The sequence below is a fragment of the Phyllostomus hastatus genome, unplaced genomic scaffold, assembly GCF_019186645.2.
Source record: "Phyllostomus hastatus isolate PE091 unplaced genomic scaffold, TTU_PhHast_1.1 phas_contig_17, whole genome shotgun sequence".
NCBI lineage: Eukaryota > Metazoa > Chordata > Mammalia > Chiroptera > Phyllostomidae > Phyllostomus > Phyllostomus hastatus.
Genome location: NW_025333664.1, coordinates 18306729 through 18329018, shown reverse-complemented (window position 1 = coordinate 18329018; position 22290 = coordinate 18306729). Strand labels below are relative to the sequence as shown.

The window sequence follows — 22290 nt, the reverse complement described above, 5'->3', positions numbered from 1 at the left end:
ATCCACATTCTTTCAGACTACCTTCTTTTAACGAGACCCCTTGCCTCTCTGTTGCTTCGAGTGTCTAAGACAACAGTACTAGATCACCTTCCTGAGCATCTACCTCTAGAGCAAGGGGATCAAGAACTTGTGTCTCCAGTGCACAATATGACCTATGGCACAAAAGGAGCTGAGTGAATGAACAAAAGCAGCAGATCAGAGCCCTTAGAAAATAAACCTACCTACTGTTCATGCCAGCCCTTTCCACTGGAATAAATTGACTTGGGATACACAGAAGTTCTTAACATAAATTACTCTTCAGAATGTGTAGGTAAGGGAAGCTGAGAAATAAAAAAGGGAGGATTTCAACAACAGGGAAACTACACTGCAGACACATTTGCCCATCTGCCATTGTGGATGGGGTGTGGGGTGGGGGAGATTGCAGTTCCACTGCTTCTAGTGCAGGATTAGCTTAAAAAAAACTCTCCCCTACTTAACCGCCCATGTGGACCATGAGAGAGGTAACTAAGACAAGTTCTCTAAAAACACTACAAACACAGTAGGAGGGGGAAACATTAGGAGGAATGCAACCAAATTCAAATACTTAAAAAACAGCTGAAGAGAGGCAGCAAAAATAGGAGAGAAATGACAGGGAATAACTTTGTAAATATAAAAGCATGCTGTCCAAAAGAGTATCTCCTAGCCACATCTGAGTATTGAGCACTTGAAATATACTTAGTTCAAACTACAATGTGGTGTTAAATACATGTTGTATTTTGAAAAGTTAATACAAAAAAAGTATACACTACTCAACAATTTTTATTATGTATTGAAAAGGTAACATTTCAGATCTACTGAATATATTATTAAAGTTAATTCCACTTTTTTTTATTTTTGATATTTTTAATGTGGCTACTAGAAAAATTTAACTGACATTAAGTGACTCATTTCTATTGGACAGTGCTAACAAAAAAACCCAAACATACAACATGGAAAATTTTGTTGCTGTTCAATACAGTAGCCACCTGCCACATGTGGCTATTTAAATTTAACAGTAGCTACTGTGGCAAATAATGACCATATTAGTGCATATAATGCACTTTTATGGTAATGCACTTTTATGGAAGTAATGGATACTTCCATTGGAGAAAATCCTATTGGACAGCACTGGTCTAGGCAAGGACCAAAATACTGACACTTCATACAGAAAAACTAAACTCTGTATTGAGCCGATCCAAAACTAGAACTCCAGTTGAACTCCAGGTAGTCAACTTTGCATACGAGATTAAATTGATGGGGAAATTCACTTAATTATGGAGTATTTATGAATGTCTCAGAGCATTTATAAAAAGTGGTATCTGGCAGCTAGTCAAAAGGTTAATAAAGAGATGAAAGGTTCTGCCCCTCTGCTGGGCCAGGATGCCCCTAGAACCAACCCTTTCCTGCTGCCTACCCCAACGCCCCAGGCCGTGGGGACCTCAGACCATGCTATTAAACAGGACAACTTCAGGAGCTGCCAGGACAAGTGCCATTCTAGAGGGTGCCACTGAGTTCCCTCACACTATTAATCACCTCACTTTACTAAATTAACACATTGCCTCCCCAAGAACCTCAGTTAGGCATCGCAATTCCCTCAGGTTGCAAACAATGCTCCCATTACACTTATTTCTTTCTGTCTGACCATTTAGCAATTGGCCAGGAAAGCCTTTATATAGTTCCTGAGGGACATTAAGTGTATCTCACACATGTACAAGTACAACGGCACATTTACTTATGTAATTTAAGACATTCAAGCCTTTAAAAACAGGTACCTTATTTTGCTTCCTTTTCCACCACAGGATCTAAGTACTAGGTGTACAACACAGCTCGAAAAACAGTTAGCAAGGGTTACAGGTACGGCTGAGCTGTACATCCACACGAAATTATCTGAAAAGCTTGGAGGCAATAGATGTTTCCAATTCCAACCTGTCAATTCAATGGTCATAGAAGCAGAGGCAATTGGCAGAATCTGCTCCAGCAGGAAAAGGTGCATGTTTTTCCACTTTAGTCAGACCCATAGCAGAGGCCCTGTTGGTCCCATATACCCACACACAGAAGGGAGTTTATGTATAAAGGACATGATCCTCTGTATTGCAACCCAATGTGTGAGGGAGTATAGTTGAGGGTGGCATTAACTCACTTCCAAGTGGAAAAGGAAAATGAGAAAATCAGCAACTGCACAGCTGGTATGACTTAAAACCCCTCACATAGCAATCTAAGTTTTTCGCATCTGTGGGAACTAACAGGTGACCTGTGGTAGCCCAATGTGGTTGTAACATTTGATAAATAGCACAAATGCCTAAATGACAAATATTCACTAATCAAGAGCTGTGACTGAATTCATGCCTCCTTCACCCCAATTAGGAAGTGAGGGCTACAGAGATAGCAGGCTAGGGGCTTCGGTCTAAGTAAAACTCATATCCTGGTTAGGAGCAGACTTACTATATAAGCAGGTAAAAAGGAAAACCTGGCATTAGAATGGAGAGGGAATGAAACACCTGTTTTTAATACAGCAGAGCTCACTTTTGGGATATTATGCTTATTCAACGCCTCTGACTCACTTCTATGCTGGTCATGGCTCTATTTTCCCCAAATAGTCACCTCCTCCTTCTCTCAACACGAAACAGCAAGCCTCAGTTACCCATCAGAAATAATGACTTGAAACTACTAAGTTTCTAAAGTCAGAGTCCACATGTCCGGAACAGCTCAGGTGGCAACTCTGATGCTTGGCCGTGCCGTTTAACCACTTCTCTACAACTGGTGTTCACTTAGTCTCTATGACTCGTGAACACTTTCACTGGGAGGTAGTCCCAGGGCCTCTTGATAAAATTCAAGGAATATACTTAATGAGATTTCCCAAGCACTATTTCCTACCCCCAGATTTTTAGAGTGCTGCCTTCTTTCCCTCGGGTTGGAATGCTTACATCTGGTAGTTTTTTGCTCCTTCTGGACTCTTTAGTAGTACAGCAGTCAGTATGTAGAAAAGCAGTGCCACCTTACTTGCTTGTTGCTAGTTATGGTGATCCAGAAAAAGCCAATTCTAGGATGCTTATGAATCCCCTGGCGCAAAGTAGCTCAAGGCACTAAGAATAAATCCAAGAACACCAAAGAATTAACATTTACCTGAGCAGTAAGAGCTGAACCTGCTTATGTTGGTGAACAGGTTTTTCCCAAAAAGTCACTAGATCATCAGAGGATACCACCAGAAAACTTTTTCCAGAACATTTTACAATAACTGATCAGATTTCATGTTAAAGAGATGATACTAAAGTCCAATTTTTAATTAAAAAGAATAGCCTTAAGTTTTCGTTCTACCATATCCCATAAAAGCCCTGCTTTTGAGAATAGTGACAATGCATATAATTGATAAACTGTTTCTGCTGTGAGATGAAAAATGAACAATGAATAACACAAGTGAGTAACCTCTTCTGAGCAAGAAAAGGACTTACTAGCACACAGTTCACCCCTTTAAAATGGTAAAGGCCATTCTGGTTGTTAGTAGGCAGCTGCTCTCACTCTTCGACTTTGCAAATGCTTAGTTGAACCTTCGTGATTTTAAAACATCTCAGCAACTACCCAAAATTAAGTGTCTAGTCTAAACCCAGCTAATACAAACTGAGTGTTCAAACTCAAATACAGGCTAAAATTCTTTCATGATAAAGATAAAAATTGTAATAAATGTTTTTCAATAGCTTTGGTTAAAAGGAATAGCTCACAAATTTCTCCGCAAATCCAATCCAGATTTTTTTTTGTTTAAAAGAACCCCGTGGAGTTCATGAAAATTTTTCATTTGCTTTTTTTTTTTTTTCAGTAGAAGTTGAACAAATGTGGAAGGAACAAAACCAGAACATCAATGCCAGAAAGCAGCAATATTTTTGATTCCTCTTTCCTCTTCCCCACCTCAAATACACTAATGCAAAAACCAAATAAATATACAAGAAAAACAAAGCTTTAGAAGTATGTGCAATTGACAATGTATTCTGAAGATTTCTTTTTCCATTTCCTAAAATAATCAGGTTCCCCCCACCCCCCAAAGAATTCACAGCCCCCTTTAAGACTCTTGGGAAAAGGAGCATCTGGTTTCCAGTTGAGTCCACATAATGAACTGGGCTTGTTAACAAAATATAATAAAATAAAAGTCTTAAAGGGTGAATACCACAGATTTGACCTAGAATCAAGTTTCCTCCCTGCTGTTCCAGGTATCCTCTTCTTTCCACACTTCTGCATTAGTGGACATGGATAAGCAACAATTGTTACCTCCCAGATCACCAAATTCCCCTTTCCAAAGGCATAAAATTATTTTCAGGTGTTTTAAACAAAAAAACAAAAAAACCCTGATAGTATAGCTCATTAGAGTACTGTTGTGCAGTTAAAGCATTAAAAGCATCAGGCTGTTTTATTTTGTGATAAGTTTATTGAACAGTATCCAAGACTTCATCTTTATAAACAAAACTTCTACTGAATGATGCCAAGGCAGTATTTGCTGGCACGTTTTGGCCATATTGGCAACAAGTCATTTTATTGTGTTTGGTTTCTAAAGTATGGAGCACTATAGAACTGTCAGTAAAATAATTTAAATGTGGTAATTTTGTAAGAGCGGTAAATAATTTTAAAAGTGATCACTGCCAGAAATTCTTTCCAGAAGATTTGACTAGCAGCAATTTTATATTTTCTTTACTTGTTTTTTAAGTGTTCTTGAAATTGATGTATAGATTTATTTTTAAATGCTTGACCTGCACCTGCACACAATGAAGAATCCAATAAAAGGGACTATGAGTTTCATTAAGAATTTTATGCATCCTTATTTTTATCCAAGGTATTTCCCACTCAAAACGTGTTTGCTTACTTCCATACACAGCCCTAGATTTTCATTCAGTGGCTTAAGACTGACACAATTGTGCTAAATATTACTCTCTGAAATTTTGAATAAAAAGTTTCCTAATGGAAATATAAAGCAATTTTACTGCCATTACTTTGACAACTTGGAGCATAAAGCCAGGAACTACATTTCACTTAACAGTGTTGCATTAAAAAAAAAAGCCGCTAGTAATTGTACATCCAAACTACAGTGTAAACACAAAACACTTCTCCAAATTTTGCTTAGGAATGATGTTTCACTATAGTTCAGAAAAAGTTCACAATTTTGTTTGCTTATGAAATATACATTTTGTGGATTTCTCTGATCTTTTAAACTAAAAAATAAAAATAAAAAGCAAAAAACAAAAACCCTCAGCCAGGGCCATGGGGGGAATGAGAATAGACCTAATGGAAAATATTCTCTTCCATTAATATTAATCACCAAAACAGACAATAAAATTTACACATTAAATTGTAAATACGATAGTGTTTACAAATGCACACAACTTTGAGCAAAGCTTTACAAATCCTTCATACCATACAAAGCAAATAAGTAAAGGTAAATTCATTATCACCCAAAACCTAGTCCGTATGAGAAAAAGTGCAAAAAATAGGTATGTATAGTTTCACAGAATATATTTTAAGAATTAAAAAAACCCCTCAAACTCAATGCCCAGCACAAGATAAACAGTATGCTTAGCAGTTAGCACTAGGTAATATGTAGTAAGTCTCACACAAAAATCAAGTTCCAAAGGGCAAAGCATTTAATTACATTTCACAACAAGAAAAGCACTGTTGTGAGTCAACCAAATATGAAACAGTTCTCTCCAATGTCTACACAACCACTATTTTCTTAATTTATTTAATTTGATAAACAAAATCAAGTTTTCCTTTTCAGCATTTATCTAAGATGTAGAAATAACAAAAGAGTTGCAATAAAGTATACGAAATATTTAATAAGAATGCACGAACATATAACCAAAATAAATTGTGAAAAAAGACAGAGGACTTTCATTTCCACACAACCCAGTTTTCTAAAATAAAAAGTCAACTTTCCACTGGGGAAAATAATCTGCATTTGAAATAAAACTTCTAAACAGTGCTGAAGTTTTTTGAACTCTGTCCTTGGAATAAGAAATGATTACTTAACAGAAAATTTAAATTGAACATCATATACAGACATCATATTACTTTTTTTTTAGTTGAAGAGGCAGTATCTAGTGATCTGTCAAAGCAAATTTGTATTCATGAATTTTCAAGACCCACAACACAGCCATGTTTTTTTGAAAGTCTAGCCAGTCCTTTCCCTAAACAAAACTCCTACACTGTCAATCCTCTAGGATTGTTGAAAAGGCTTTCCAAAACATATCGCACAAATGAAACTGTTGCCACTGTTAACTCTAAATTACACAATGCTGTACTTCAGTGTTCCACTGACTTGCAACACGAAAAAGGCACCCCCCCCCCAAAATACTTCTTTTAAAAGGCTGATCCCTTCATAAGTACATTGATTTGTAAGAAATGTTGGGGATGTTTTAAACCAAGAAAGACGCCCATGTAAAAGACAATTTGTTTTTCATGATATGTCACGAATCTCCTATTCCATGTTTATATGATATACCTCTTTAGAGCATTTTAACTAAGGAAAGTAACCGTAAGTAGAGCCTTTGTGGCAATGAGCAGGATGTTGTAAGGCCAATGTTCTCATGACACGGACATTTCCCAACCAGAACCCATATGGCCCTCCTGGCCTTAGTGCTCTGAATGCCAAAGACAAAAGTATGAAAAGGGCAGGAAGTCTCAATTCTTTCCTCTCTGGCAGCTGCACTTATACTCTGAAGATTTTTTGTAAACAGGCTCCTGATCAAACAACTAGACCAAAAGCCTCCAAGTAACAGGATTCAGTGCATACCAATCTACAAACCAGCTTATAGATTTTTTATTCTGTAACACAGCTGACAATTTCAACTTCAGTTTTAAAAATCTAGTTATAACAATGTTCTTTCTTATAAATGGACTCTGGTTATAGGCCAAAATTTCACATAAACTTGGGATAGAAAGAAATTGCCAGAACATTAGTCCATCAGACAGGACTTTAAATCAGGAATTTTAAACAATGATTATTAAAAGTAGTTTCTACTTTTTGATGTCATCCAAACAACATGAACTTTTTAAAAACTGACTGAACTACAAGTTGATGGTCAAACCAAAAAGGCTCTGGTAGATAGAGAACTCCATTAATTTTATTTTGTGGCAAAGTCTTATTCCACACAGTTTTAAGTGTGACATTAGAAATCAAAGTTCAAGGTTATAGCATAAACCAAATGTGGAGCTTTATATTAAAAAAAAAAAAACAACAAAACAGTTCTACTCATTTACAAATGAGTCAATTAGGCAAACAAGGCAGCAACTTCAGAAGCAGGACTGTCTATACAGCAAGAACCCTCAAAAAGCAATAAAGGTACATACAGTGAATCTGTATACAGAGATTTTATTTAAAGAAAATTAGGACTTTAGACAAAGCTTTGACCCTATAACAAAGCAAATCTGTCCAGCTTTAAACCAAATTCCAAGAGCAGCCAACTTCTATTTTTTATCAGCTGGCAAGAACACCCTTCATGAGCTCTATTAACAATTCTATTTTCTTCATCCCATATATAATACAAAACAAAACCAATCTAGACTCCTTGATAAACTTTATGCTATCATTTGAATTTTACAAATTGTTTCTCTAATGGTACGCCAAAATCATTTTTTTGTTCTCTCCAGACAGTTTTACTTTAACATACAGCAATGTTTATCCGGGTAGTGAGTCTTCTGTAAACAGTCAACCAATGCTCTATGTTATGGAAACCGATCTATATGCAATGGAAACAATCCACAGGCTCTATCCTGGAAATACTAGGAAAACAATCTGGATGCATTAATCACAGCACTATGAATATCTACCCTACAAAGAATTGATGTGAACAGCTATCCTAAGACAAGTTTTACTTTCCGTGAACCTATAGGTCTGTCATTTAAGTCAATGACAGCAGCTGTGGCTTCATCCCGAGATTCAAAGGCCACCATGGCTTCACCTGTGGGCATACCTTTCTCATTGTATTTTAAGCAAACTGAGCCTGGGATCACTTGATAACCATAAAAGAAATCTAAAATCTCATCAATAGACACAGTGAAGGGCATGTTCTGCACTTTAATTACTGTTGGTCCTGGTTTTCCAGAACTAGATCCAAAGCCAGGGGGACCACCAATGTGGATTGGGCCAGGTCCCGGCCCCGGCCCTGGCCCAAAGGCTGGTGGCCCAGCCAAATGGCCAGGAGCATTCCCAAGACCAGGAGGGCCACTTCCAAAGCCAGGGGGGCCACCCAAGCTACCAGGGCCATTTCCAAAATTCTGAGGGCCCCCTCCAAATCCTGGCCCACTTAAATTATTTGGTCCACCTCCAAAACCTGGAACATCCAGTCCTAGACCAGGCAAACCACTATTTGCAACTGAAGGCATACCAGGCCTAACATCACCAAAGGCCCCTCCTAATCCTGGAGGCGGCAGTGGTGGCCCAAAGGCATTTGGCCCACCAAAATTACCAGGAAAATTAAATGGAGGCCCATTATTGGCCTCCTTAGATCCTACAGTCAGAAAGGCATGCTCTTCACCTCCTGCACTAGGCATTCCTGCACTGGGCATTCCAACGTTGGGCATTCCCGCATTGGGCATTCCGGCACTAGGCATTCCGGCACTGGGCATTCCGGCATTGGGCATTCCGGCATTGGGCATTCCGGCATTAGGCATTCCAGCACTGGGCATTCCAGCACTGGGCATTCCAGCATTGGGCATTCCTGGAACTGCAGGATTACCTGGTACAGGTATCTTTAACCCCTTTTTTCCTTGAGCAGGGGGATTTTTCTCAATCTCTCTCATATCTTCTAGAGTAACTATATGAACAAAAGCTTCTCGCCCATTAAGTTTTTTACGATGTAAGCGTTCAGACTTACGTGCATCATCTTCATTTTTAAACTGAACCAATGCCTGTCCTAGACCTTGCCCATTGTTGTCAACAAGAACATGGACAGCATTTTCATCCACTGGGATTCCTTCTAGGAACTGAAGAACATCCATCTTGGTAATGCTGAATGGAATATTTGTTATGTGAGCACAGACTTTGGTAGAGCTGACATCCCCCTCCGGATTTAACATCATTTCTCTCTGGTCATAGTTGAAGTTCTGTAGCCTTTTCCTAATCATATCTATCTTTTCTAGCATACCTTTCTTAGTAATTGGATGAACTTGAATAAAGCGATTGCCCATGTATTGTTTATGACGACACAGAGCAGCCTTATAGTCAGCCTCATTCCTGAACTCCACAAAGCCTTCACCAGTTGCTTTCCCATTGGGTCCATAAGCGATATAAATACTATCTTCCACAATATCCAACTTTTTAAAAAAATCAATGACATGTTTGTTTTCAGCTTCAAATGGTAGACCTTTCAAGTAAACACAAAAACCGGCCTCATGTGGTGATCTTGACCTTGACCTTTTCTGCCCACTGGGTGATTTTGACCTGGGTAGTGTCTGTGGAGGGGGATGGGTTTGTCCAGAGGGCCCTATACTTTGCTTAAAAGTGATATGGCCTCCTGCAGCCACCCACTGTCTCTCTGTCGCAGGACTAACTTCCACGTAGCGTTGTATCATCAGCATCCTGTTTCGCTTCAAGGCTTCAAATGTATCTTGAGGGGAGAGAAACTTAACCAATCCATTCCCATTATTCCGACCTACATGATCTTTCAACAAATGCACTGCATCAACACGGAGCCCATGGAAAAAATCTCTGACATCATTTTCCATCGCAGAAAAGGGCATTCCATGCACACTGACATACAGATCATCAGGGTTGATGGGAAGTGGTTTCACACTGCTTTGAGAATTCACCTGGATAGGGTTAACAGGATTCAGTGGACCCAGAAACACAGGGTTCAAGTTATTGTTCAGATTCATAGGTGCTCCAGAACCATTCATTCCAGCAGGTAGAGGTGCCACAGGTGGTGGGTTCAAGGGTGGCATTCCCGACATGGGTGGCAGTGGGGTCATGGGCGGCACTGAAGGGACTGGGGGAATTGGGGGCACAGGAGGCACGGGAGGCAATGTAGGTACTGGAGGAGGAACTGGTATCGGGGGAATAGACGGCATTGGTGGCAAAGATGGCATCGCTGGGATTGGAGGAATTGGTGGTGGTGGGACCGTGTTCATTGGAGAGGCTGTGCTTGAAATGGTTGAGCTAAACGTTGGGCTCCCAAACGAAGTTCCCATATTTGGAGGAGCCGTTCCTATACTGGCTGTGGAAAATGTCTGTATGTTTTTGTTGCTTTCATGAACAGAAGTGGTAGCAGTAACTACACTGGGTGAAGGGTTATTAAAGTTGGGTACTGTTGTAGGCAAGTTAACCCTGCCACTCATTCCTGAGCTAGGCGGTGGTCCTGATCTACTAGCATTTGCTGGTGGTATATCTAAGTTGGCAGTTTCAAAACGTCTACGACTCAGTTCAATCATATTCTGCATTTCTGTTTTACTACTCAACAATAGTGTTACTTTTGACCCTTTAATTGTACCACCTGTGCGCATCATACCAAGCCTTGCATCTTCATCAGTGGCAAAAACGATGAAAGCCTCACCCAGTTCACCCCCTACAATATGCACGCCCCCATCAGGAATGGTCAATCCAGAGAAGAAGTGGCGAATGTCCATGGTCCCCGCCACAATTGGGAGACCTTGCAAACGGATGACCACAGCCATGCTGCGCTGAAACCACACACACCTGCAGATGAGAAAAGGCAACGGCCAGGTCAGACTCCTGTTTATCACACCAAGTTTTTAGCTACAAGAATGACCAGCTACCACATTAGGCCCTCGAATGGTCCCTCAAACTATCACAAGCAATGTCGGTTTTTAAATTTGGATATTCTAAAAACTGAGTATCACGTGCCATTTACAATGGAAAACCTCGACAATTTCAACTTCAAAAAGGAATTGATTTTGGAAACAATTAGAAGTTCAGTCCCAAGACTCAAAAGTTTCAGGGAAAAAACCACCACAGGTCAGTAAATCACCAATTACATCATTCAGACCACAATTCAGTAAGATTTAAGATTTAAAAGAAAAGTATAGGTCAAATCAGGGAACAAAGTTTAACAATCTATAGGGGAAAAACATGCAAAGTATGCATTAAAGTTAGTATTTAAAACTGGCTTAGTATCTCCTGATAAACCTGACAAGTTCACAGAATTATCGGTGTCATTTTATACGGCTCAATCTAAAATCCAACAGAACAGAAAACTAGTTAATTACAAATAACATAAAAGTAGATTCACATCTCAAATGAAAACTCCGTATTTCACCCTAAAATTCTTAAATCTGCCTTACCACTTCATTTATTAAAGAAAACAACACAAAATTATTTATTACAGCCCTGGCAGAGTAGCTCAGTTGGTTAGAGCACTGTCCTGATACACCAAGGTTGCGGGTTTGATCCTCAGTCAGGGCACATACAATAATTAACCAATGAATGCATAAATAGGTGGGGCAACAAATCAGTGTTTTTTCCTCTATCAATTTAAAAAAATTTTAAACTATTTTACAGCCCTGGCTGGTATGGCTCAGTGGACTGAGTGCCAGCCTGCGAACCAAAAGGTTGCCAGTTCAATTCCCAGTCAGGGAACATGTTTGGGTTGTAGGCCAGGTCCCCAGTTGGGGGCGTGGGAGAGGCAACCAATCAATGTATCTCTCACACATGGATGTTTCTCTCCCTCTCTTTCTCCCTCCATTCCCCTCTCTCTAAAACTAAATTAATTTAAAAAATTACTTTACAAACAAGGCTAATACCTGCTAAGAATCCAAAAGAAATACTAAATAAAATAGCCAAAATCTTAGCTACCTATTTTCATCACTTCAAAAAGTAGAATTTGGTTATAGTGCCATTCACCATGGCTGTTTTAATTAAAATTCATGTCCAAAGACTCATTCCCAAACCCTCCATTAAAAAAAAGTCTTGTTTTTCCCATAGGGAAGGGCCAATAATAAAAAAGAGGTATTTTTTGGTTTTGCTTTTTGTTTTAGAGCTCGGGTATGAACTTTATTCAGTGATTGCTATAGTTTCTGGCCCAACATAACTCCTGTGGAATTTCTGGGTGCACATTGATCTCCTTAGTGTCCATTCTGATCTAATAAAAAGAAAAGTTTCTCCTAAGATTTAAGTAAAATTTTAGTATTTCAGTTCTTACAGCAGCTGAAAGTAAATGCCAATGACAGGCCTTTGTAAAGTGATACGAAACAAATTCTTGGCACTAGAAAAAATATTAATTTGAACTTTATGTGGCCAGCAACATAAGGTGTTGCCCAAGCCATCTTAAAAATCAACTTTTAAATAAAAACCTGTTAAACTGGCTCTGTGACCTCAGGGGAATTATAAAGTATTTAAACTTTGGTTTTATCTTCTCAAATGAGAACACTAGAAGAGCAAAGTTTCCTGTTGCAAGCTCCAACTCTACAAACCTATGAAAGCAGTCTTTCAAAGTTAAATATTATACAAATACCAATTCAATGCAAAAAACCTGTAATTATAGCTCAATGTTATGATTGCTATACAGAAAAGATATATTGTTTGGCTCTGACAGTTTTCTCACACACACTCACACACGCCACCTTCAAATTTAATCCTGAAAAATGGAGACTGGCAAACAGAAAATGCTCTTTATGAGACCATTATAAAACACCAGAAACTGGGCAGAGGGAGGAAGTTTTTATAACTGATCTGGCAAGAGTCAACAAGAAATATACTAAAAAATGATTACACCAACAGACTTTTTCTCCTTATTTTACTATTTAGCAGTCTATCAGGAAGTTCATTAAGAAGCTCCCAAATCATTAAATCAAATTCTCATTCCTTACTGACTCTAGAATATTGGCTATATGTGAGCAAAACTGAGACAGCATTCCTGTTCAATTAAAAAAAATGCTTAATCATTTCATCACTATATACAGGGGGAAACATCACGGGTACTCTAGGTACCCACAACAACTTGAGAGAAAGACTAATCTAATCTACATCAAGACAATAAAAATAGGGATTTGATATGGTCCCAAGAACACAAAAATTGAACATAGATCTAAAGTGACATACACAGTAAGTCTTCAAACCATTTGCAGCTAAGAAAAGGGATTTAGTGAAAGTCTGTAGAAGGCACACATGAAAATATGATATTCAAAATCTGCCCAGATTACCAGTTAGAAAAGAGCTGAGGATTACACCAGAACAGCACAAGATTTATTCATAAAGCCATCTGAAAATGAAAAGTTTCTAGGTTCTGAAAAATATGAAGGTCTGCTATTCTGCTACTAAGTACCTGTTTGAATCATTTCAACCTGTTTGGAACATACCTTAATTATTTAATGAGAGGGTTAGATTCCAATCACTGAGGTTCCATTAAAGCCAAAATTTGTATTCTAAAACATATCACTCATTATCTATACCTATACCCCTAAGGAATATTAAAAACCACACCAATAACAAGCACCTGTATTTGTAACTAGTCTAAAGGCTACTGAGGTAAGAAACAGCTACTTATTGCCTAGTAATCAGGAATTCAGGAGAAATGCATCCATATAAAACTGACCCCCAAAGGAAGCAACAACTGTTCCTCCACCATGGTACCCAATCTATCCCACCCCCATCCCTCAGATGAGCTTGTTTAAAAAAAAAAAAAGAAAAGAAAAGAAAAGAAAGAAACACAACAAAACACCCACAATTTAGTTACTACACATACTTTCATGTTACTTAATAAACTAGCTATCTCATTTTATTCAGTATAAAAACATACCCTCTATTCAAAATCTCTTACCTGATAAAACAAGAGATGTATTTTCTTAACAAGAAGTAGAGGCCAAGTCAATCCTGTGGGCAACCAATTAAAACCAACTTTTAGACTGCAATAGAGAATAAACGGAGGCAAAAATCAATGCAGGAAACACAAAACACGCACAGGCCACACTGAACTGTACATTACCAAGGCGAGTCTGAAACCAGAGTACTTCATTAGAATGTATAAAAAAAAATAAATTGAAGAAGAAAAAGACATGTACCAAAATCCTACACATGCTTATTATTTGGTATTGTTTCAGATTTGAGTATCTCTCAAAACATTACATATTTACATACATCAAGAATGTGTCACAAATTAGTCCAAGAATGAATAGATAAAAACTAACACAGTCATAAAACTCTTAACTTCTCAGCTGGTAATTGCTTTTATCACTTGATTAAACCAGTACTGAAAATTCTGTATCACAAGTCCAACTATGACCTATTTTCTCAGGTCATAGTTCCCAAAAATTCCCAACAATTTTTGATGAAAAAGCACAATAACAAGTTTGTACAATACCAGTTCCTGGATAAATTAATCAATCAATTCAAGGTACTCATGGAAATTACTGCAATTAATCTTTCAATATATTTTTCCTTTGCACCAAAATAGCATCAAACACCAAAAAACAAACAAAGAGACAGATCTGGCAAAAAGGACTAATTCCTAGTTAAAACCACTTAAGTTGAAAACATTATGGAAAAGTGCTTCTTCTTCAAACACCATAACAGTCCCAAGAAACTTATTTTTTTAAACTCCCTAAAAACAGCTGCCATATTAACAGTACTTCCCAAAGTAAAAACAGATCATCTTTCACTGGAATTTTTCCCAAACTGGCGAAGTTAAGCAATTCACAAGCAATATAAATGACCAAGTGATTAGACAACTATACTGAAAAGATCATTATTTTAATTCAGAGAAACAAAGTAGAAGAAAATTGTTACTTTTAGGCATGAAAATTATCAACAGAATACTATTAGAATGAGGCTCATTTTTAACTACTACCTTTCAAGATCAAGAACCAGCAGTGAGCTTAATATCATCACAAAAAATAAAACGTTAAAACAAATTTCAGTGTTACTCTAAAGTTATCTAAAGGACAAGCTAAACATCTTCTAAATAACTACTCAAATTATACAACAGTGAGATTGTTTTGCCACAAAAAAGCTATGCAAATATCTCATAACGATGCTTTCAAAAACCCACAGCATTGTATTAATCTTTTTATGTTGTACAAACCAATCCTGATGAAGTCTAAAGAGTTTTCAAATTCATCATTTAAATGGACCACAAAGGGAAATGTGAAACAGAAAAAAAACTTGCTTTAAGGAAAGGCTATGAGCCAATAAAGAACCAGCTAGATAAACACTCTTGATAAACAGATGATCCCCTACATGAGATTCCAATTCAAAAGCTCTGGTGTGGGGCCAGGACGAGTGTCCTACAGGTAAGAGAAACAAGTTCCTTAACCTCTTCCCTTCCAGACCCAAGAAAGCACCTTATGTCCATCTGGAAAGAAACTGTCTATTCCCATAAGTTCCTACAGTATTGCCGGAAATGACTGTAACAAGGAGGAAACATCTCATTCCACAAGGAAAAGTTGAGAGGCTCAGCCGAACTTATCAGATGCCTAGTTCAAAGTTTATTTATAAAATTTACAGTACAAAATCAATCTAAAAGATAAAATGAAAATAATAAAAGTCAATCTAGATATAAATTAGTGAACTTCTATTTAGCACAGGGGAAAGTTCATCTCACCCCATACCAAAGAAAAGTACACAGGAAGTTCAAGGTAGAAACCAGAACTTCACTACTCATGCTGCCACACCTCCACTTTCACATAGGCAACGTATATAAACTGAGAACTTAACTACTTTTGTTTTCAACACCTCACTTCATGAAAAACACAATAATTTAATAAAGGTACCACTATTTTCCAGGAAAACTACTCGTTCCTGTGTTCTAAATGTCAGCTAGTAACTAAATGCCAGATACCAAAATGAAAAACCTACTTAAATCAATCATCTTAAACTTTGGTAAATTTTAGGATAAAACTGAAACATTTCTATGTAAATACATGTTTTACCTATGCACACAGCATAAGGATAGGACAGGAGAAAATGGACCTTATCTGCCATTAAGTCCACTGGATACATATTTCAGAAGATCTAAAGAATCCTGCTTTAGTAAATTCTTGCACTTTATGTTAGGAATTAGTCCTAACACAGTGGTCTTGCTTCAGCTTTACAAATACTATATTCATGCATGTGCAAATTACAAATATCTGCTATAAAAACAATTGACAGGACAGATTTTCTTATTTACTGGCCATTCCAATTACTTGGAATTTCAGAGTAAAATGTCTAACAATCATCTTTATCAGGAAGCCAAGGCACAAACCAGAACTCAACCATTTCCACTCTTCATCTGGTAATAAACACCCAACGGTGAATTTTAACTTTGTCCAACAATCAGTCTTTAATCAGCAAGAACCAGGATACAGCAGAGTTAAGTTCTTCAGATTTAAAAGAAACAAAAACCAGTATCTCTCAAATGTTCACCTTAGACGGGTGTAACACTATAAACAGCATAATCAAATTATGGTAGGAATTACAAAAACAAAGACACGCAGGTTTATCCACTTGATTTTGTTCCCATCCCCAAATGGATCACATTTCAGATTCTGGGATCATTCTTAATGAAACAATTCTGACACTCAGGGAGATGTACCCTGTGATAAGACATTACTCAACGTTCCCAGTCAGTACGCAAATGCAGCAAAAGACATTTCTAAATAAGATATTTATTCCTCCTACCAAAAAGACTGTAATATTATTTTTCAATCCCCCCAAATGCCAACAAAAATGTTCATTATCTTACTTGATTTACACTTCAAAGTAACAACATTATTTCTAACCTAGCAGACAACATTCACCCTCACTGTTGGTCTTAAGACTTAAAACCTGGCTACAAATTTAATGAACTAAACTCTGAAAACCAAAAGGTATATGGGTGGTGGTAGTAAAAGCTGATAAAACTATAAATTAGGTTATTTTTCTGCTTACCTAAAACATTTAACAATATTCATTTATTCCATGAACGTTTATTAAGTACTTGTGGGCCAGGCAAGAGATACAGAATTGTACAACAGTCCTTGCATTTTGGGATTGGATATCTAAAAACATCTTTCGTGCAACCATTACTGACACTTAGAACTTCTTTCTGTAACAGCTGCAAAAAATATTCATCTCAACTAAATGACAGAATAAAAAGAGTATAAAATTGTCACTGGATTTCAGCACCTAGAACATACTGGCCCACAAAATCAAGTTTCACATCTAAAAATTCTACCAACAGCCCCCGAACTCTCAATATGCAACAATCAAAACATTTGGCATGTCGAAGAAAGTGAAAAAGCCTGAAGTATACTGGTATTAGCACAGAACAGTATGTCCCAAGCAACTACCACAATAGTTTCTAAAATTTCACATTTTTCACCTAACAGATATGAACATAACAAAAATGGAAATTATGCATTACAATTCATAAAATAATAAAATATTTGACCGAGCATGTAAGGTGATAAAAAAATGCATTGTTTCGTTTAAAAAAATTTTCCAGCAATACTAAGCACATCCTCAGCTTTATATAAACACGCTAAACATTTCATTTTCTTCAAAAATTACCATAAAATTTTTTATCCACCTGTGTAACAGTTCTTTCCAACTTTTTAATATTCTTGGAAAATACCCTAACACAATTATTTTCCACAAATCCAGAAATCCTCCATTCTATCAAAGCTACCAAATTTCAAAACAAGTACAACCAGTCTTGTATTAGATTTCTATAATTAAAAAACCGAAACAAAACAAGATAGGCCTATATGTCCAGGCTTGTAGAATTTTTCTCAACCGTAAACGCTCTACAATGCATTAACAATATAAACTAGATAACAAGGTTCAAAGCAATTCACGTTGCTAATACTGCGTCTTACAAAAACGACACCATTTTAAACCAGTCAAGCAAGTGCTGAGAGATACTCCCATCAAGTCTCGCCAACAAACCCTCAGTTGCAATCACATTTTTTTTTAGTTATACTAAATGGCATCACCCTAATCTTAAATAATACAGAATGGTTCCTGCCAACTACCCCAATTTACATCAGGTGATCTCTCTGGGAATCCAGGAGCCAAAGGAGGTTTTAGGGTCTAGAAATCTTTCCTGACGAGCCTGCAACTCTCAGTACACAAATCCCAGAATACGGTTTAGCGCTGAATAACCCGGAATAACCCTCAATCAAGTCACTCAGGTTTTTCACTATAAAGCGCACACTGGTGGCACACATAGATCCCATCCACTTACCATCGGCAACTAAGCTTCTCTGCACTAGAGTCCATCCCTTCACTAACCTGTAGATCCTAAAAGCTCCTCCCACCCATTTCACGTGGCTGCAAACTAGCACGTCCAGCCTTCACCAAAGAAACTCAAATTCACTCTCTATCAAAAGCACCCCCAGACCACATCCCATTGGACCTTCTCCTCCTCCAGCGCTGGAGGCTGTCCTCCAAGGGGTACCCTCGAGGGTAAGCCCTGCCCCAGCGTTGGGCCTTGGAATCATTTCAACTACAACCCCCTCCATCTTCAGGCCACGAATTCGGCCAGTTAAGACTTCCTCCCTAGTCTTACAGGGCTGTACCGACTACAACTTCCTCCCCACAGGTGTGTCCTAACTATACTGTTTTCTGGTAAGCCACAGGGCCTCCTTTCCACTTCGGCTGGAGGGAGTGTCCTCACTGCGATCTCCTCACTTTGGAGCCGAGATGTAGTTATAATCTCGGCCCCCTCTGGGGTCATAGAAAATCTTGCTCACTCGGAACACAGGTGTGGTTTCACTGCAGTCCCCGTTAGTTCGCAGGCCGCTGGGCCACCCAGCTCTGGCCTCCTCCCTCTCAGACCACGGGGGCGTCCTCGCTATAGCCTCGTCCCCACTTCGGTATGCAGGCTCATCTCTCTCGCGTCCTTCTTGCACACACTCAGGCCTCAGAGGCGCAAGTGGCGCCCCAGGGCCCCCCGCAGCCGTGCCCGACCCTTTTGTGTGGGGCGCTCGCTGCCGCGGGCTCGGAGGCCTCCGAAGGCCCCGCCCCGGGCCACCAAGGGGCGGCTCGAGCCCCGCACAGCCCCGCCCGTTCCGGGGCTGCGGGAGTCTTACCGGGGAGTGCTGCGCGGCACCCGAACCCAGACCCGAGTTACCCCCCGCGCGAGTGCCTCCGCCCCGCGGCCGACAGCCCCTGCGCGAACGGCTTTCCGGAGCCTACAGCAGCCCAGCCACCACCACCTTTGCCGCTTCACAAAATGGCCGCCAGCCCGCTCCGCCGGTCCGCGTTCCAGAAGGGGCGGGGCGAGGTGGTTGACGTCACGGACGAGATGGCGCAAGCGCACTGAGGGTTTCGGGCAATCTCCCGGAATTTACCGGTGTACGTCGGGAGAAGAGCTGAGTCTGTGCGGCTTTTGCGCTTTAGCCAGACGTTAGGAGAGGGACACTAGTTGTGGGATGGGTATAGTATCTGGATCCGCCCCTCACTGCGGGACTCTGTGCAAATTGCTTCACTTCTTTAAGCCTTTGCGAAAGGAGGGAAATATATTGTACCTACCTTGCATGGTTATTTTGAGAATTAACCATAAAGTGATGTTTAGTTTTATTGATTCCGACAGAAGAACCAAACCTGACTTTTTCCATTTAAAAATTTCAATCAGGGCCTACTTGTGTGGCTCAGGTGATTAGGCATCGTCTTGCAGAGCCAAGGGTCGCTGATTGGATTCCTGGTCAGGGCACATACCTGGGTTGTGGTTCCGTATGGTAGCGGCGTGTGCCAGAGGTAACTAATCCATGTTTCTCACATCATGTTTCCCTCTCTCCCTCCCTTTCCCTCTTCCCAAAAATATAATCTTTTTTTTTTTACTTCTTTCTCCTTCCTCTTTTTATTTTTTAAAAGATTTTATTTATTTTTTAGAGAGGGAAGGAAGGGAGAGAGAGAAATATCAATGTGTGGTTGCTGGGGGCTGTGGCCTGCAACCCAGGCATGTGCCCTGACTGGGAATCGAACCTGGGACACTTTGGCTCGCAGCCCACGCTCAACCCACTGAGCTACGCCATCCAGGCTCTTCCCCTTCTTTCTAAAAGTGAATAAATAAAGTTTTTAAAAGAAAAAATTAGCCCTGGCTGGCATAGCTCAATGGATTGAGCTCGGGCTGCGAACCAAAGTGTCGCAGGTTCGATTCCCAGCTAGGGTACATGCCTGGGTTGCAGGCCATAACCCCCAGCAACCGCACATTGATTTCTCTCTCTCTCTATCTCCCTCCCTTCCTTCTCTAAAAATAAATAAATAAAATCTTTAAATAAAAAGAAAAAATTAAAAAAAAATCAGAGGCCCTGACCAGTATAGCTCAGTTGTTTGGGCATTGTCCAGTAAAGAAAAAGGTCCCATTGGATTCACTGTCAAGGCACATGCCTGGGTTGAGCTTTGGTCCTGATTGGGGTGGTACAAGAAGCAACCAATTGATGCTTCACTCACATAACAGTTTCTCTCCCTCTCATTCTCCCTTCCTTACTCTTTCTCTAAAAATTAATGAATCAATGAGTTAATTAATTAAAAAATACCAGGGACCAAATTCCCACAACTCTAACAAGCTTTTGGGAAGATTTGTTTGGCAGACTTTCCTGGTGCTAGCCCGGTGTGCCAAAACCAGCAAATTAAAAAAACAGGCCACACATTTTGTTTTTTTAATCCTCAGCCAAGGACATGTTTTTTATTGATTTTAGCGAGAAAGGAAGTGAGGGGGGCAGAGAGAGAAATCGGTGTGAGAGAATAACATCAATTGGTTGCCTCCTAAACACACCCAGACCAGGAACACAACCCAAACCCTAGCTATACACCCTGACTGAGAATCAAACCCACAACCTTTGGGTGTATGGGAGGATGCTCCAACCAACTGAGCCACTAGGCCAGAGTGGGAGCCACACTTTTAAACCAAATGTATATTTTATTATATATACTCTTTGTAGGTATAATATAGTACATTTAAAAAAACCCCTACTAAATGCAATGTAGTATCTTAGTTGGATCCTAGAACAGAGAAAGACATTAGTGGGAAAACCTTTGAAATCTGAATAAAATCTGAGGTTTAGTTAATATTAATGTGCAGATGTTAATCTCTCAGTTTTAACAAATGTACCAAAGATGTTAAGTGAGGGGAAGTTGGGTGATGGATATCTAACTCTGTTTGCAACCTTTTGCTAAATCTAAAATTATTTAAAATACAGGCCTGACAGGGTAGTTCAGTTGGTTATAGTGTCACCCAATATAGCAAAGTTGCAGGTTTGATCCTCAGTCAGATCACATATAAGAGCAACCAATGACTGCATAAGTAAGTGGAAAAACAAATTGATGTTCCTCTTTCTCTCATCGATAAATTAAAAAAATAAATAATAGCCCTGACTGGTGTGGCTCAATAGGTTGAGTATCAGCCTGCGAACTGAAGGTCACCAATTTGATTCCCATTCAGGGCACATACCTGGGTTGCGTGGGCCAGGTCCCCAGCTGGGGGTGTGCAAGAGGCAACCAATCTATATATCTCTCACATATCAGTGTTTCTCTCCTTGTCTTTCTCCCTTTCTGTCTCTCTAAAAATAAATAAATAAGCCCTGGTTGGTGTGGCTCAGTGGATTGAGTGCCAGCCTGTGAATCAAAGGGTCACCAGTTTGATTCCCAGTCAGGGCACATGCCTGCGTTGCGGGCCAGGTCTCCAGGGGGGCCATGAGAGAGTCAACCACACATTGATGTTTCTCTCCCTCTCTTTCTCCTTCCCTTCCCCTCTGTCTAAACACAAATAACATCTTTAAAAAAATAAAAATAACAAAGTAAAAATAAATAAAATATTTTAAAATAAATACGTAAATCAAATTATTCAAAACTTAAAATTTTAAAAACGTCTGTAATTTCATCTCTTTCTCCTATCTATCTGCATTCACCATACTTTAGCTTAGTGGCTTTCAAACTTTTGACCACCACTCACATAAGAAAATACATTTCCAACTTGGTACATGCATGCAAATATATAACTAAAATATTTAATATATGTGTGATGTAGTCTAATTTATTTCACTCTCACTTGTATGTGTGCTGGTAACTACCCACCTGTGGTTTCGGATCCACAAATGGAAAACTCGACACTGGCTGCACTGGCCTTGTACTGGTTTCTCAAATATGCTGTGCTTTTTCATACCTCAGGCCCTTTGCTTTTGCTGCTGTTTCTCATCCTTCACTCATTCCTAGCTCTATCCATGACTGGAAATCACATTTTTGCTTAACTAACACCTCCTCAGAAAAACTCTCATAGTATCGCCAGCATAGTAGTTTCTCCCCATTATCCCCTTTTACCACTCCAATTCTGTCAAAGCACTCATCACAACCTATAATATCCTTATTTGTTTACTCCTTATTTT

General features: G+C 39.1%; 2 protein-coding genes across 9 annotated transcripts in view; both read right to left on the bottom strand.

Moving 5' to 3' along the window:
• Positions 1-19158, bottom strand: part of CPNE1 (copine 1) — a 37133-nt gene extending 17975 nt beyond the window's left edge. The window contains exons 1-2 of one of the 8 annotated variants that reach the window (XM_045833543.1): positions 18997-19075; positions 13767-13819 (exon numbers count right to left, since the gene is read on the bottom strand). The gene's annotated coding sequence lies outside the window, so the exon portion shown is untranslated. Of the gene's footprint in view, positions 1-2942; positions 3102-10544; positions 10677-13766; positions 13852-18657; positions 18783-18996 lie in introns of those variants that run through there. The other 7 variants (XM_045833549.1, XM_045833548.1, XM_045833544.1 and 4 more) reach the window with 7 other exon arrangements.
• RBM12 (RNA binding motif protein 12) lies at positions 4413-10665 on the bottom strand. Its single transcript, XM_045833541.1, has one exon. The coding sequence runs from the start codon at positions 10663-10665 to the stop codon at positions 7849-7851; it is 2817 nt and encodes a 938-aa protein (XP_045689497.1). The 3' UTR covers positions 4413-7848.
• Positions 19159-22290: the final 3132 nt, after the last annotated feature.